We start from the raw sequence: 13,426 nt of genomic DNA, 5'->3' as shown, positions 1-13,426 counted from the left end.
TCAGAGTTATGATGAATCATTTCTGAGTTGTTGTATGATTCATCAAAATGTCAGGATCTTAAAAATGCCTACGCTATATTTAATACCCATTGAGAAAAGGTTTTAGAAATAGGGTTGAGATAATAATAATAATAATAATGTTTTTCTAGCTCCAGAGCTCTGCTCAGCACCTAAATTCAGTGGGTTTTTCTAGTCTTGAAACACAACCCTGCTAAATTTGTAAAATCTGGCCCAAAACCTTGCAGCCACACTGCCCTCCTGCTGGTCCACCCCTCTGCCTGGGGAACAGGGCTGTAAGCCTCTACCTGAATTTGGAGAAGGCTGTTTTATCTAGAGCTGGGACAAGAAGACAGACCTTGTCCCTTCACCAACACAGCACTAAAGAGAGAGGACTTCATTCTGCCTGCTCCCTAGTCCCTTCAAAACATTTCTCTGTCTCATCAGAAGGGTTCAGGAGGAGCAAATGCTCCAGTTAGGCCAGGGGACAGGAGACCCACAGCAGATACTCTTGCACAAGGCAGCTCCCTCACCCTCACAGACACAAGGGAATCAGCATTCAACTGAGGGACTGGTGTCACAACCCTTTTGGAGAAACCTTAAGGGGCTGCACCCACAGGATTTTGCCACTTCTCACGTGGCAAACCTTTCCATGTTTTAACATATTTGAATAGGAACAAATTGTGTTTGCTGTCTCCGAGGTGGGACATGGATGCCATCTAATACCACATCCAAAGCTACATTCTTGAGGAATTTGTAAGTGTTCTCTACAGGAGATCATATCAACCAGAAATACCTCATAATTATAATTTATTTTGAAAAGAGAGGAGTGATTTAGTTTAAGTACTTTCCTAGCCCAGGAAATAACATGCAAGTGGTCAACTAAAAAAGGGACCTCAGGTGTTTCAATACACTTTTTCAAAGAACAGAGAAAATGTGAAGATAATTTCAGGAGGCAAAACAGCATTATAGGGGTAGGTGCTGTCAATAGGAGATGTCTCTCCCAGTAGCATAACTTCTGTGTAATTATACATTTCTTTCTTACCTAGCCATTAAAAAAATGCACTCGATGAGAAAATAAACCATGTACTACATAACGATACAAAAAACCCTCATAAAAATCTATGAGAAATGATGAACTTTGTTCAAACCTTCCTCACAAGATTCACTAAAGCTCTTCATTACAGTTAATCATTTTCCAGAGCAATATTGCAGTTTAAATGCAGATTTTGGCTTCTTGTCTAATACCTGGTATACAAACTCAGTTGAAATGGAACAGTGTTGTAGAATGATTTTTTAAAGTCTTTCAAGATTTAAACTGCATCATGAAACTATCTGGTTCAGGGCACAAAGGAGGAAAAGGGGCAGGGAGTAGATGGGAAGAAAAATACCCCTTTGAGTCTGACACATGTTGCTATTAAAGAAATCCAGCTATACCATTCAGAAAACAAAGTCCAGAAACCCTGTGCCTAAGACTTAATTTGACATTTTTATCTGGAGCCTGCACAAGCCTACTGAGGGAGGACACTGTCTACATAAGCCCTGCAGCACACAGACAACATTCACTGGTCCTACAGATATGCAGTTACGTATTTTGGAGTGTCTTGCTTTGCTTCCAGACTGAGGGATAGTAGTGCTATCCCCTAAGGAGGCTGCAGTAATGGAGAGGGACCATGACTGAGGCCAGGCAGGAACAAGCAGCAGCTCTCCTCCTCCTGGGCACCAGAGAACATCAGTCACAGCTGGATAATGCTGCTGGGGGGATGCTGCATTCTCTTCCTTTACTTGGGCAATCTCCAGCTATACATTAATTCTCACTTCTCTGATGGTATGCTCTACAGACTTCACACAGATTTTATTGCCTTTATACTCAAAATACAAAGGTTCTGTTGAAGTAGGCAAAGGGGAAAAATATACCTTGGGTATCGTCCCATCCCTGGAAACCATCAAGGTAAGACTGGATGAGACCCTGAGCACCCTGATCTAGTTGAAGATTTTTCTGCTCATTGCAGGGGGGTTGTACTAGATGACCTTTCAAGGTTCCTTCCAACCCAAACCATTCTATAATTTGTCATACTGTGAAGGATGCTTTCAAACAAGCTCATTCCCAAATCTTTCTCAGACAGTGTACAGACTGTACAGATTAGTGCTGTGAAGAAGCTTCTAGACGAGTTTTTTGGTTTGGGTTTTGTTTGGTTTTTTTAAAGACTACATGAATGTTCAGAAACTTGTTAGAGTGGTTTCATTAGCAGAATTACAATCCTGTCATCTAACAATAACCGCATTTTATGAACCTCTTCAGGGTTTCTGAACCAGTCCAATCATAACACTTAATGAAATACATTCAGGAATTCAAAAACATGATGATGTGGAACGAGGACAGGCATATCTTACCTCAGCAGAGTTGGCTGAATTCTGAACACCAGCAAATCCATGTCCTCCAGCTGAATCAAAAACCTATTGAAAATATTACAGATAAATAAGTAGGTTAAACAAATAAACACATTTACTTCTTATCTGTGTTGGGTAAATACTTCAAAAAAATAAAAATTACAAATTAAATTAATAAATATATATAAACCTGCTAAATCCAGGGGGTATTTTTGAACTTTTGATTGCTTTACTCTGACTAGAATTATTAAAGAAATACAAATCTATAAAGAAAATTTAAGCAGATTTTCTCTTTCAAGCTACAGGCACACATACATATTCAAATATGTATAAAAACATTCATGTCCTTGCTGTTTTCCTATCTACTATTTAGCGATAAGATTAAAGTCATTTACCTTCAAATCAGGCCCTACACTGGAAGTTATAAATTTCACCTTCAGAATACTGTTAAGTACAGTTACAAATCTCATCATGATTTCAAGGAACTATTTAAAACCATTGTTGCTGGTTTCTAAAACTTCCTATCCTACAGTTTTTCATCTCTCTAACCAAGCAGTTTGCTTGACACTATTGACTGAAACTTTTAGCTTAGCTTTAAAGGCATACTTGACCCAAACTCCACACTATTAAGTAATGAAAATAGCTGACTAACTACTGTGTCTGCTTTGAAAGTGATGAAAGCAGAAACTGAGACGTACACTGCCCATCTGGAAGCTTAACTACTAGCATCTCACAAATGTATTAGACTTATTAATGAAAATTCTTAAAATCCAATAAATGCATATGGATACAATCAGGTATTTTGGTGATAAGGCTGGTATAAACACATAGATAGATCTATACAGTTTATACAGGACACTGAGATTTGCAAATAATAACATTACCAAGGTGCAAAATAAATAGCATTTTTTAACTCTTTCTGCAAACAAAAAATCAGGACAATATCAGACTTATATCTGAGCTTTTTTTTTTAGTTTTTGGTACTAGCAAAAGCCTTTCGAATAATCCAAGACAACAAAAAACTCTCTCTTAAGATTTCATACAAAAGCCAATGTCTGCCAATGCAAATAAAGGGCACCACTTCTGAACTTCCTTGTCTCACCCACGGACATAATCAAAGTATTTTATTGCTTATTATTTCTCAAAACAGTTCACCATTTAGACATAAGAAAGAAGATAAGCATTTAAGAAACTGAGGATAATGTGAGCCTAGACATCCCCCATCTGCTACGGTGCAGTTTTATTAACTGATTTGTAAAAGACTGAGCCACTACATTAATGTTTACAAAAGCCTCTGAGCACAGAAACTCTGAACATTATTTATTAATGCCATAAAAATAAACAAGATACAATTAAAAAATTCTCTGACACAACAATGTTGAAAAATATACCATCTGATTTTGAAGCTAAGGTATGTCAGATTAAAACATACCAGCTACAGTCAAATGAACTTAAATCCAAGAAAGCAAGACTTTTTTTAATCTATTGTTTGACAGAAACATTGCAACACAATGAGCAGAGAAATGAACTCCACTTCTCTGATTCACCCAGCTTCCCAGTGGGCTGAAAGAGATAAGAAAGTCAGCCTCAGACCTATTCTAATTTTGATATAAAATTATGTGTATATACACAAGTCTGAGCAAAGATGTGGCTCTCTTTTCAGCCCCCTTCTGGGTTCATGGGTCAATTTTCAAGCCACGCTCTTAAAAATTCCTCACTTTTATGGGTATGAATCATTGCATGGTGTTTTTCATATGCAACACTCAGCATTTACATTTCCTTAATTGTGTTTTAGGATGTTTAATTAAAAAAAAATTAAAACATCAAGAACCTCAGCTTGTGTATGAAAACGAACACATTTTTGGACCAGCTGGTTGCAAGGTTTGGAATAAGAAGGGTGAAGACTCACTAGGGGTATTTTTGCCTGTGACAGAGCCCCCTTCTCTGTGCTTAGAAAAGCGCTGCGAGGGCAGCAGGAACCTCCTCGTCTTGCCACAGGTATAAGATTCCCTGTCCCTGAGCTCCACAGAATCCCCTTCATGGGCTATAAAGCTTGTGAGAAGACATATTACCCAGTTAAAAACTGTGCGAGGTATCAGCTCTGGTGGGAACAGAGCTAAGGGGCATAACATCTCTTCCCTCAGGGTTTGTATTAATAAAGAAATAAAGGTGTAAGACTCGCAGACCAGACTCACTTGCTAGGGAGCATAGCGAAAATTATGTGGAAAGGATGACCTGGAGAAAATTTCTCCTTCAGTTCCTTCTTTTGTAAGACAGACTTGAGTTTTATTAATCAATTTCACCGTGTTAACACATCTCGATCAATATGCTAAGATGTGTAACAGCCACCTAAAGAAGCTTAATGCCTGTGGAACACATAGATATTTACCTATTAAAAATACAAACCACTAGACCAGAAAATCCTTATGTGTTATTTTGCAACACTGAATCTGTTGCATCAGCTTTGTGGCTATTGCAAGATGCGTACAGATAGGCGTTAAATATTCCACAACAGATTAGCAGATGTGCAAGAACAGCCAATTTCCAAGTGCTAATCAGAGATCTTTGTCTAATTAAATCAAAATACAGGGCCACAGAATAATAGGAACAAAGTTACCTAACGAACAATGCACGAAATACTGCTTTGCAGAAGTAACAGCAGACGTGGCAGAGGCTAATGAAAACAGTAGTGATCTGAGTGTGGGTACACCTCTTTGCCTTCTGCCTCACTGTCATGAAGTGTTTCTGCTCTTATTTACCTTTTTTCAGGGAAAAAGCAGCAAATGCTTGTTTCACATATAGCTGTGCTTTTATTGAGAAAGCACAGACTCCTGAAGTGTGGGGTTTACACTGAATGTGTGCACAGACCCTTAGTTTCACAAAGAGAAAAAGTTGCTGTGAGATGCTGTGGTTTCACCAGTAATGCAGCCCTTTGGTGGGACCATGCATCAGCACAGCTCCTCTCCACGGAGCCAGCCTGACCCAGAAACATCAAGCCTGCACCAAGCCTACAGCTGCTGTACATTGGCCTGGCATTATTTGTTAGCTGCCTACACCAACAGCTGACCTCTTGCATGACAGAGTTCTTCTTCTGTTTGCTAAAATGTACTTCCAAGTGTTGCTTTGAGAGGCCAATGTCAAAGATGGCTGTCTTTGCAGCAGTCTCTCCTCCTTTCTCCTTGAAAAACCACCTGTGTTACTCTATAATCAATTGTAACAGTACTTCAGAGTCCCAGTCACAAACAAGCACACGCTGTGCTAAGGACTGTGCATACAGGCTATCTCCAAAGAAACCCTACTTTCAAACAGTTTGCAATGCGCCAGAAGAGAAGTTTTGTTACAAATTAAAATCTGAAGGTCTTATGCTGCTACTAATTAACTTAGTGGGTCAAAATCTGTCATTCACCAATCTTATTTATTACAAAGAAACACAAAATTAGATATATACACTCACAAGTGATGATCCCACTGCAAGTCTGCCACACCTATTGAACCATTCTACTGTATGTACCAACAGCACCTTGCAGAATGAGCTCCAGGAGAAACAAGCCATTCTATGCTCTCTGCAGCAAGACCTACCTGAGTTATGGAAGGTCTCTTTTCTTTTCCTTTCCTTGCCAATGTGTCCAGTCCTTTTAGTGAAGAAAATAAACCCTTCTTATTTCGAACCCTTTGAGACAGAGACAGGGTACGTTTCCTGAGAGCAGCTTCATCCCTGGAGCAGATCTGTTTAAACAGAGACAGGTCTTCCTGTATCATTCTCACAACAGCAAAATATTGTCAGCTTTTTAAACCTGAGGTATCAAATGAGGGTTACTTCAGTTCACCTCAATGTAATTTGCCAAGGTACAAGGAAAATGTTTTGTTATTCCAGTGGCGTGGTAGTGACATTTTTTTGTCATGGGGCAAAATTAGAAGTCATAGGAAAGGAGGAACTGAGAAAATATTGCTCTGTACAACAAAAGCATTTAATGAAAAGGCTCTGAAGAAGAATGATAACCTATCATTCAGATACAAAATTGCTAGAGGAAGACATTCTCAAAGTTGCCAAACGTAGGAGATAAATGTGCTGTGGCATTGAGTTATTAACAAGCAATGGCACAAACCACACAGATAAAAACAGTGGCAGAGAGAAACACATTCCTTGGCAGGACTTTCAGTATCACTGTTCAGACTTCACATGCAGGAAATGTGGTCTAGATCTCTCTGCCAAGATCAGCCTTGCAGCCCTTATTAAGGTTAAAGAGCAGAGGTGAACCTGCTACTGCTGTACTTCCCTTAAAGCTGACAGGGTGACAACAGGTTACAGCAGCTTAGGATCTCACTCATTCTTCTTTAGAAACACAGCCTACAGTTCTTAAGAAAGGGACTTATAATTTTAATTGTCTCTAGTTTTAGCCTATTCCAAGAATACTTCCTTTTTAGGAGGGACTCCCAATTCTGAACTTCCCAGGGGCCAAAAAAACCATCATGGCCATATCCTGCAGAGGAAAGCTGATCTGCAGTCAAGGAAAAGGTAGATAGGGTGAGAAAGAAACAGGGCTGTCTGAGCAACACATGTGGGTGCAGCCATGTATTTTCCCAGCACAATTCCACATCTGAGCACAATATTAATGATGGCTTTGTGTAACACACCCATGAAAAGTGCATTCAGACTTACCAGTGCATGGAAGGATGAGACAGAGAAAATGCCGAGCCTCCCCAGTGCCAGTTTTGAAGGACGACTGGCAGCAGCCAAAAGGCTCTTTGGGTTTGGGAGCTCCCCACCTTGCAAACTGGCTAGGTAACATCGCATTCGGAAAAGGTCCATGTTAAATTTTTCCAGGTTTTGTTCCCATTGCTGGATCTGTTTAGATATAAGAAGGGACAATTAAAACGGGAAAAATATCTTTGCGGTCTGCACTGAAAATTTGAGCTCTTCCCCAAACCCATAGTAAATTACTTTCATCTGGTAGTATAAGGATTAGATTAGTTATTCCCTGCCAAAACACATCCAGTTATATTGTGTTACATCAACCCAAAAGATGAGTTGAAACAAAACGAAGCTGGTGGTCTTAAATGCATACTGACAAGATGAACATACCATGAACTTCGGGTAGTTTGATAGCCACAAAAACAGTTACATAAAACACAACCTTGTGCTTCAGGAAGGCTTTTTTTCTTTCTTTTTTCTTTTTTTTTTTTTCCCCACTCTTCTCTCTCCTTTTTGGAAATTAGTCTTGGTTGTTTTAGCTTTGATTGTCTAGCTGGCTGGCTGAAAGCAAAGTAGCATAGCTATGCTAATGCACTGTGCAAAGCGAAGTAACTACAGTGGTAGGTCCTGCTCATTCTTTACTACTATCCAAGGCTTCCCTAGCTTTTAAACAGGAGACAATACTCACGGTTCTTGTTCTTAGTAATAGGGTAAGACACACTTACACTCAGGCAAACTGCAAAAACCAGCTATATAGACTCGATACAGACCACTGGATCAAAAGCAGGAATGCATATATGCAATTTTTAAACATATCTAACACAGGTACATGCAGATGTAACAACTTATTTCAGTTTCAATGTAAAATTAGGAAAGTGAAGACTCAAGTATTTACCAGACAAAGTTCTGAACCAAGGTTTAGATGACAGATTTTAAGTATTTGTGTAAATATACACTCATTTAAACAAACACATATTCTTATGCACTGCATCAAAGTAAAATTTTGCTGTTCATTTCCCCAAATGACAGACTGGTAGTTGCAGCTACAATCTGACCTGCAGACTGTACAATTAATGTACAACATACATTAATACCTACAAATAGTACCTATAAATAAAAGGCAGCAAGCACATTGACTCAAGGCAGAAAAGCCACGTCCATTAGGTTATCATACGCCAAGTTTATGTACTGAAGACTGTTAAAATCCCTGACAATGCTGTTCTTCCAATGTCAGCTCCAATCACTGCATGTTTGCTGTTCAACAGGTGGTTTAGGGCTGTGGAGAAAGTTCATCACGTTTTCTCTAATGAGCATTGGCTTCATATCTTCTGCTGGCGCACCCTGTCTCTGCATGCACAGGACATTATCACCTTACACTGAGATTAGCCAAGGCTAGGACAAGCCCCTTTGTGACTCAGGAAACAAACCAACAAATATAAAAATCACAGGTGAACTATGACCTGTAGGCTCATCTAGAAGCAAAATCAGTTCAGGTTCCTTATAATGCTGCCAAATACCACAAAAATTAAACAAGTATCTTGCCTCTTTACTTTAAACAATGAGGAAGTAAGCAATGAAAGGGTGAAAAAGGCCCTGTTAACAAAACAGTGCTAAAGTTTGTGCTACAACTGATAGAGACCCTTCCTAGTCCAGCTAGAAGCATGTGCTCACAAAGTGCGGCATCAGCTGTGGCTATACTTTTGGAAGTAAGAGGTGTTCTGATTTGGCAGGTAGGGTGAAGAAAGGGAAGACAATATTCCATTTTGTTCAGCTACAAATGCAAATTTGTAATACACTTAAAAAATCTTTCAAAGAACTACTCTTAAAAGGAAAAAAGAAGGAATTTACAAAAGCTTACAATGAGAGCAATTCTCAGAAGTCCAGTGAGAAAGGACAGAAACATACTCATAACAAAGATGCCTTATCTAGTCTTACCAGAGACATTCGCAACATGCATCCTCTGCACTTCAGAAAGAATAATCTTTTTTTTTCCTTAGGTTTATTTGATCATTGCCTTTTTTTTTGCTTTCTTTGTGCTCTCAGACACTCCCCACAGAGCATTTTTCTGCCTTCCAGTACTTTACACATGTGACAACTCCAAAAGGAGAATGCGAGATGAGCTCTTTCTCTGTGTCAACACCCAGCTAGAATAAAACATGGTTGTCAGCTTTTCACAAAGCCAAAAGCAACAAGCTCAGGTGATGCCCTTCCCTTTGAGATGAAACCACTGTGGGTACAGTGCCAAGTCGACTTTTAATACCTCAGGAACAGAGCAAGGCTTGTTCTGGGCACTGCTAGAGTGGAGCATCCTGTCCCCATGGAGCACAGTCTGAACAGGCATACTTGTGTTTCTTAGGCCTTCTTCAAAATCCCCATTAAAGACTTGTTCTAAGTTATATTTCAAAATAAAGATAATCAAAGAAGGAGGAGTAGGGTACAACATTAGGGCATGCTGAAGAAATAATTAAATTACAGTGTTTATCAGCCACGCAGGATACTAGTTAATCAGCTCCCAAAGCATCAGTAATCACAATGTTACATTTAATGGCATTAGTAAAAGCTGTAGGCAAGGAATTTCTGAGATTGTCTTGTAGCCTTATCAAAACCAGGGATGTCTGGAACCAATTGGAGACCATGAACCAATACCAGCTGCTATTTGTCTAAGCCTTTTAAACTATGATAATTCTTCCTAAAGATTTATATTCTTGAAGACTAAATGGGGGAAGCACACAAATAAAAAAGCAACAACTTCAAAGCACAGTATGACCTGGTCCATGAAGTTAATTTACAGCCTGCAGACTAGCTGCTGCAAGCAGCTATTGTGTGAGGCAAATCTCTGCCCCACGTGGGAGGACTGCCCAAAAGATGGCTCAAGGACTTAACTTCATCATGCATAGAAAAAACGGCCCTTTTGAAATCTGCTCAAAAGCAAAAAGGAAAACGTGGATGCAGCAGACAGCTGTGGGAGCAGGAATGGGTGACAAAGGCTAACAGCAGCATGAAGTGATTCTGCAAAGAGATAAGAGATATGGTCCAACATAAGGTACACCAAAACAAGCAAGCACACGTGAAATGTGAAAGCGTGTAAGGCTTTTTCAAGAGGAAAGGGAGGATGTCATTCTCAATCCAGGCAAATGTTAAGCAAGGGATCATGGGTTTAGTGGCAGCATGAAAAACCTTGGAAGAAAGGCATGGAAAGGCCATCCAAATAAATGTATTGAACTTAATAGGATCCTGTAAGGTAGACAGAAAAAGGAAGCTGTGATAGAAAGGAGTAAAATGTGGGAAGCCTTGACAATTATTTAGCCTGGGACACCAGGAGAACTTAAGCAAGGAAGTCTGGTGCAGGGACAAGACAGTAATTATGTGAGGGGGTGGGCTTTCGCATCAAAGATTTAGTACAGGAATGAGTTATTAAGAGTTAACACACAAAGGAACATTAGCATGGTAATTTTGGCAGTACTTCAGCAGCAGTGATCATTTTCAGAACAGAAATAGTCAATTCTCCTCCAGGTTAATGAAAAATCTATTCAGACACTGAGAAAAAATTGCGAATTAATTACATTTTAAATCATGAAACAGAGGAGCTAAAGGAAGTTGCTTGAAAACAGGTCTCTCACAATTCAATAATCCTGCTAGGTTTTCTAAAGGTAAACTTTAAAATTGCAGCTTGGGAAAGACCAGTGGTTTCCAGAGGTGACAGTATCCATAGTTCCTATGTGCTATACAGTTGTCTCTGCAGCTGACATTTACAGTGGTACCACCACCTCAGCTGGAATATTTTTAGGGCTTGCAGACTGCAAAACGGAGGGCCTCAATGTTCCAGCGAAGGCAGTGCCAACAGGGCAGGCACTGTGAAGGCAGGGACAGTCCCTGGCTCCTTGTTGTTCGTACACTACAGTGCAAACAGTATCTTTTGTTGGGGCTGAGGAAGAACTGTCTCTTTTTTAAACACATTCTCTACAAAGTAAAAAGAGTTCAATGAGATAAAACCCAAACCACTACGCAAATGATGTAAAGCAGTGCCAGAAATGACACCATATCAACTCAATGTAGCAATACTTCAAGGACCTAGAAGAAGGATGGAAGAAACTTCCTGGACAGCTGATCTGATAACAACACACTGGTTTTTCACTTGGCACCTATTTAAAGCTTCACAAAAGAAGAGATGCACAGAGAGGAGGTCCTTCTCTCAGTGCTTAAATGAAGCTAAGTGCCTCAAAACTGATTTTATTTAGTAAAAGTTCTTATACCATGCAGAAACATGACTGCCTTGCTGACACAATTCACTATCTATAGCAGTAAAAATTCAAAATTTTTCCCTACACAACATCTTATTTCCAGATGGAAAGTGTCTCTGCATGCTGATGTAGGGAACTCAATGGATTTAAAAGAAACTGCTGCTGTTTTATATGCACAGCTTTTCAACCACATTACAAACAACACTAAACTCTTTGCATTCCAGTCCCTGGTTCTCAGACACAATTCATACTGTACCCATCTGGAAAAATGAGTCACTTGGTTTCTGGGGACAAGGAACAGATTTTTATTGTCATTAGTTCCTAAAGAGAACTGGAAGAAGCAAAAACATCATTCTCCCAGAAATCCTATTACTTTAAAAATGCCAGTGAGATACTGTCATAACTTTCAGTTCAAAGAAATAAAAATGGCAACATAATAGAGTATGGCAACCCTGATGTACAAGTAGAAATACTTTATTCTTCATTCTACCTGGTGACTTAAAAAAAGGTTATAATATCTTCCTGAAATAACAAGAATTTTTTTCCAATAAATGCCATCTTTTTGGCTGTTTTGGAAGGACAGAATTTTCATAATTTCTAACCAAAGCAGACAGAGGAAATCTTATACCAATACCACTGATAGCACAAAAGTGCATGCACATCTACCTAATTTACATTCTTGTCGATAATCTGATTGAAATTGGTGGTACCACATATATGTCTATAGCTAGGGATATAAGTAAGAAAGCCACTGAACTTTATTACCCAGCTGCCCCAAAGTCCAGACCTCCAGCCCTTTCTGCACATTCTCCCCCATCAGCTTCATCATATGAAATAATGCTATCCAACTCCAAGTTCAGTAATAGTTTAATAATTTTTCATTATTTTAGGCCAAATCTTTGCAAAACAAAGATGGAATTTCACTCATCTGTAAAACAGTAATTACAGTGCAGGGAGACTGGAGATGAACGTCCCTAACTTTCTGACTGCCTACTCATTTTGTTCCCAGTCTACTACTAGTAAAGAGAAGTATTTTGCTAATGATGTAGGGAAGAACCATCCTTACTGAAGAGTTATACCAGAAAAGAAATTGTACTGAATCTCTCAGAAAGCAGAGCTCTGCTTTTAGCCAGTTCAGAGACCACACAAACTGAAGATCTGTTTTAAGAAGTGCAGACAATTTTTTTTTTTTTAGTTTAAGAGGATATAGAAGAAAAAAAAAAGTTACTGTGTACTGTAATTCAAATTGAATTTGTATGTGGCAATACTGGCATGTCCTAGTTTCCTGAAAAGATTCTCTTTGAGTGTTGTTATTGTGAATTTTCATCTCAATGTCAGACAATATTTCATCTGATGTTTCACAGAAAGTTAAGACATGAAATTTGGGCTTTGTGGAGCCTGAAGAATAAATTCCCAGACACATTCCAATCATCTTCCTTCAAATGTGAGAGAAACGAGGAAGAGTCAAGGAAATTGGAAAAAACAAAAGGTAATGAAGTTATGCTCTTTGTAAAAAGCTGAAGACCACTATAGGGAAGGGAAGAAAGGTACTAGTGGATTTAATGACTACCCATAATAAAGAGACCACCATCTTACAGATCCCCCTTTTTTTTTTATGGCAACTACTTTTAGGTGGAGGACACATACAAAAACTTCTGGAAAAAATGTCTCCAAGCAAGTGCCTGTTCTTCTCATTTATACCTCATCATCTCAGTGCCTGCAAGTAAATATCTATGTTCAAAACCCATCTGATCAGTAAGTTAAGTATCATGAGCACAGAAAATATGAATCACTTCAGAAACACCTGAATAGCCTGGAAATCATGATTATACCAACATATTAAAATCTGAAAACTCCAGATGCTTTCAAGCAACTATTATTCATACTATTGTTCTAAAGTGAGATAACAGGAAAGATTTATCTACCAAGTACATAAAGAAGTATAGCCAGGGCTACAGTACCCTCATTGTGAGATTTTCCATCCCACTAAAACCAATTCTACAGGCAGAGGTAGCTCCACTTTTGACTTAATGTGCAATATTTTGTTAAAAGAGTTTTGAATAAATGCTAATAATCCCTTTCACTAACTTCCCTACAAGTTTTC

General features: G+C 38.9%; 1 protein-coding gene across 6 annotated transcripts in view; it reads right to left on the bottom strand.

Moving 5' to 3' along the window:
* TIAM2 (T cell lymphoma invasion and metastasis 2) overlaps positions 1 to 13,426 on the bottom strand; it is a 186,382-nt gene that overhangs the window by 59,189 nt on the left and 113,767 nt on the right. For all 6 annotated transcript variants that reach the window (XM_018077894.2, XM_018077892.2, XM_029962699.1 and 3 more), the window contains 3 exons: positions 7,049 to 7,234; positions 5,968 to 6,114; positions 2,392 to 2,454 (listed from right to left, as the gene is read on the bottom strand). In XM_018077894.2, the coding sequence (XP_017933383.1) occupies positions 2,392 to 2,454; positions 5,968 to 6,114; positions 7,049 to 7,234 (396 nt within the window). The remainder of the gene's footprint in view (positions 1 to 2,391; positions 2,455 to 5,967; positions 6,115 to 7,048; positions 7,235 to 13,426) is intronic.

This window comes from Manacus vitellinus, unplaced genomic scaffold, assembly GCF_001715985.3.
Source record: "Manacus vitellinus isolate BGI_N305 unplaced genomic scaffold, ASM171598v3 scaffold_4_pilon, whole genome shotgun sequence".
NCBI classification, from domain to species: Eukaryota; Metazoa; Chordata; class Aves; order Passeriformes; family Pipridae; genus Manacus; species Manacus vitellinus.
Note: the sequence above shows the minus strand (reverse complement) of the source record. Positions and strands in the feature narration are given on the sequence as shown.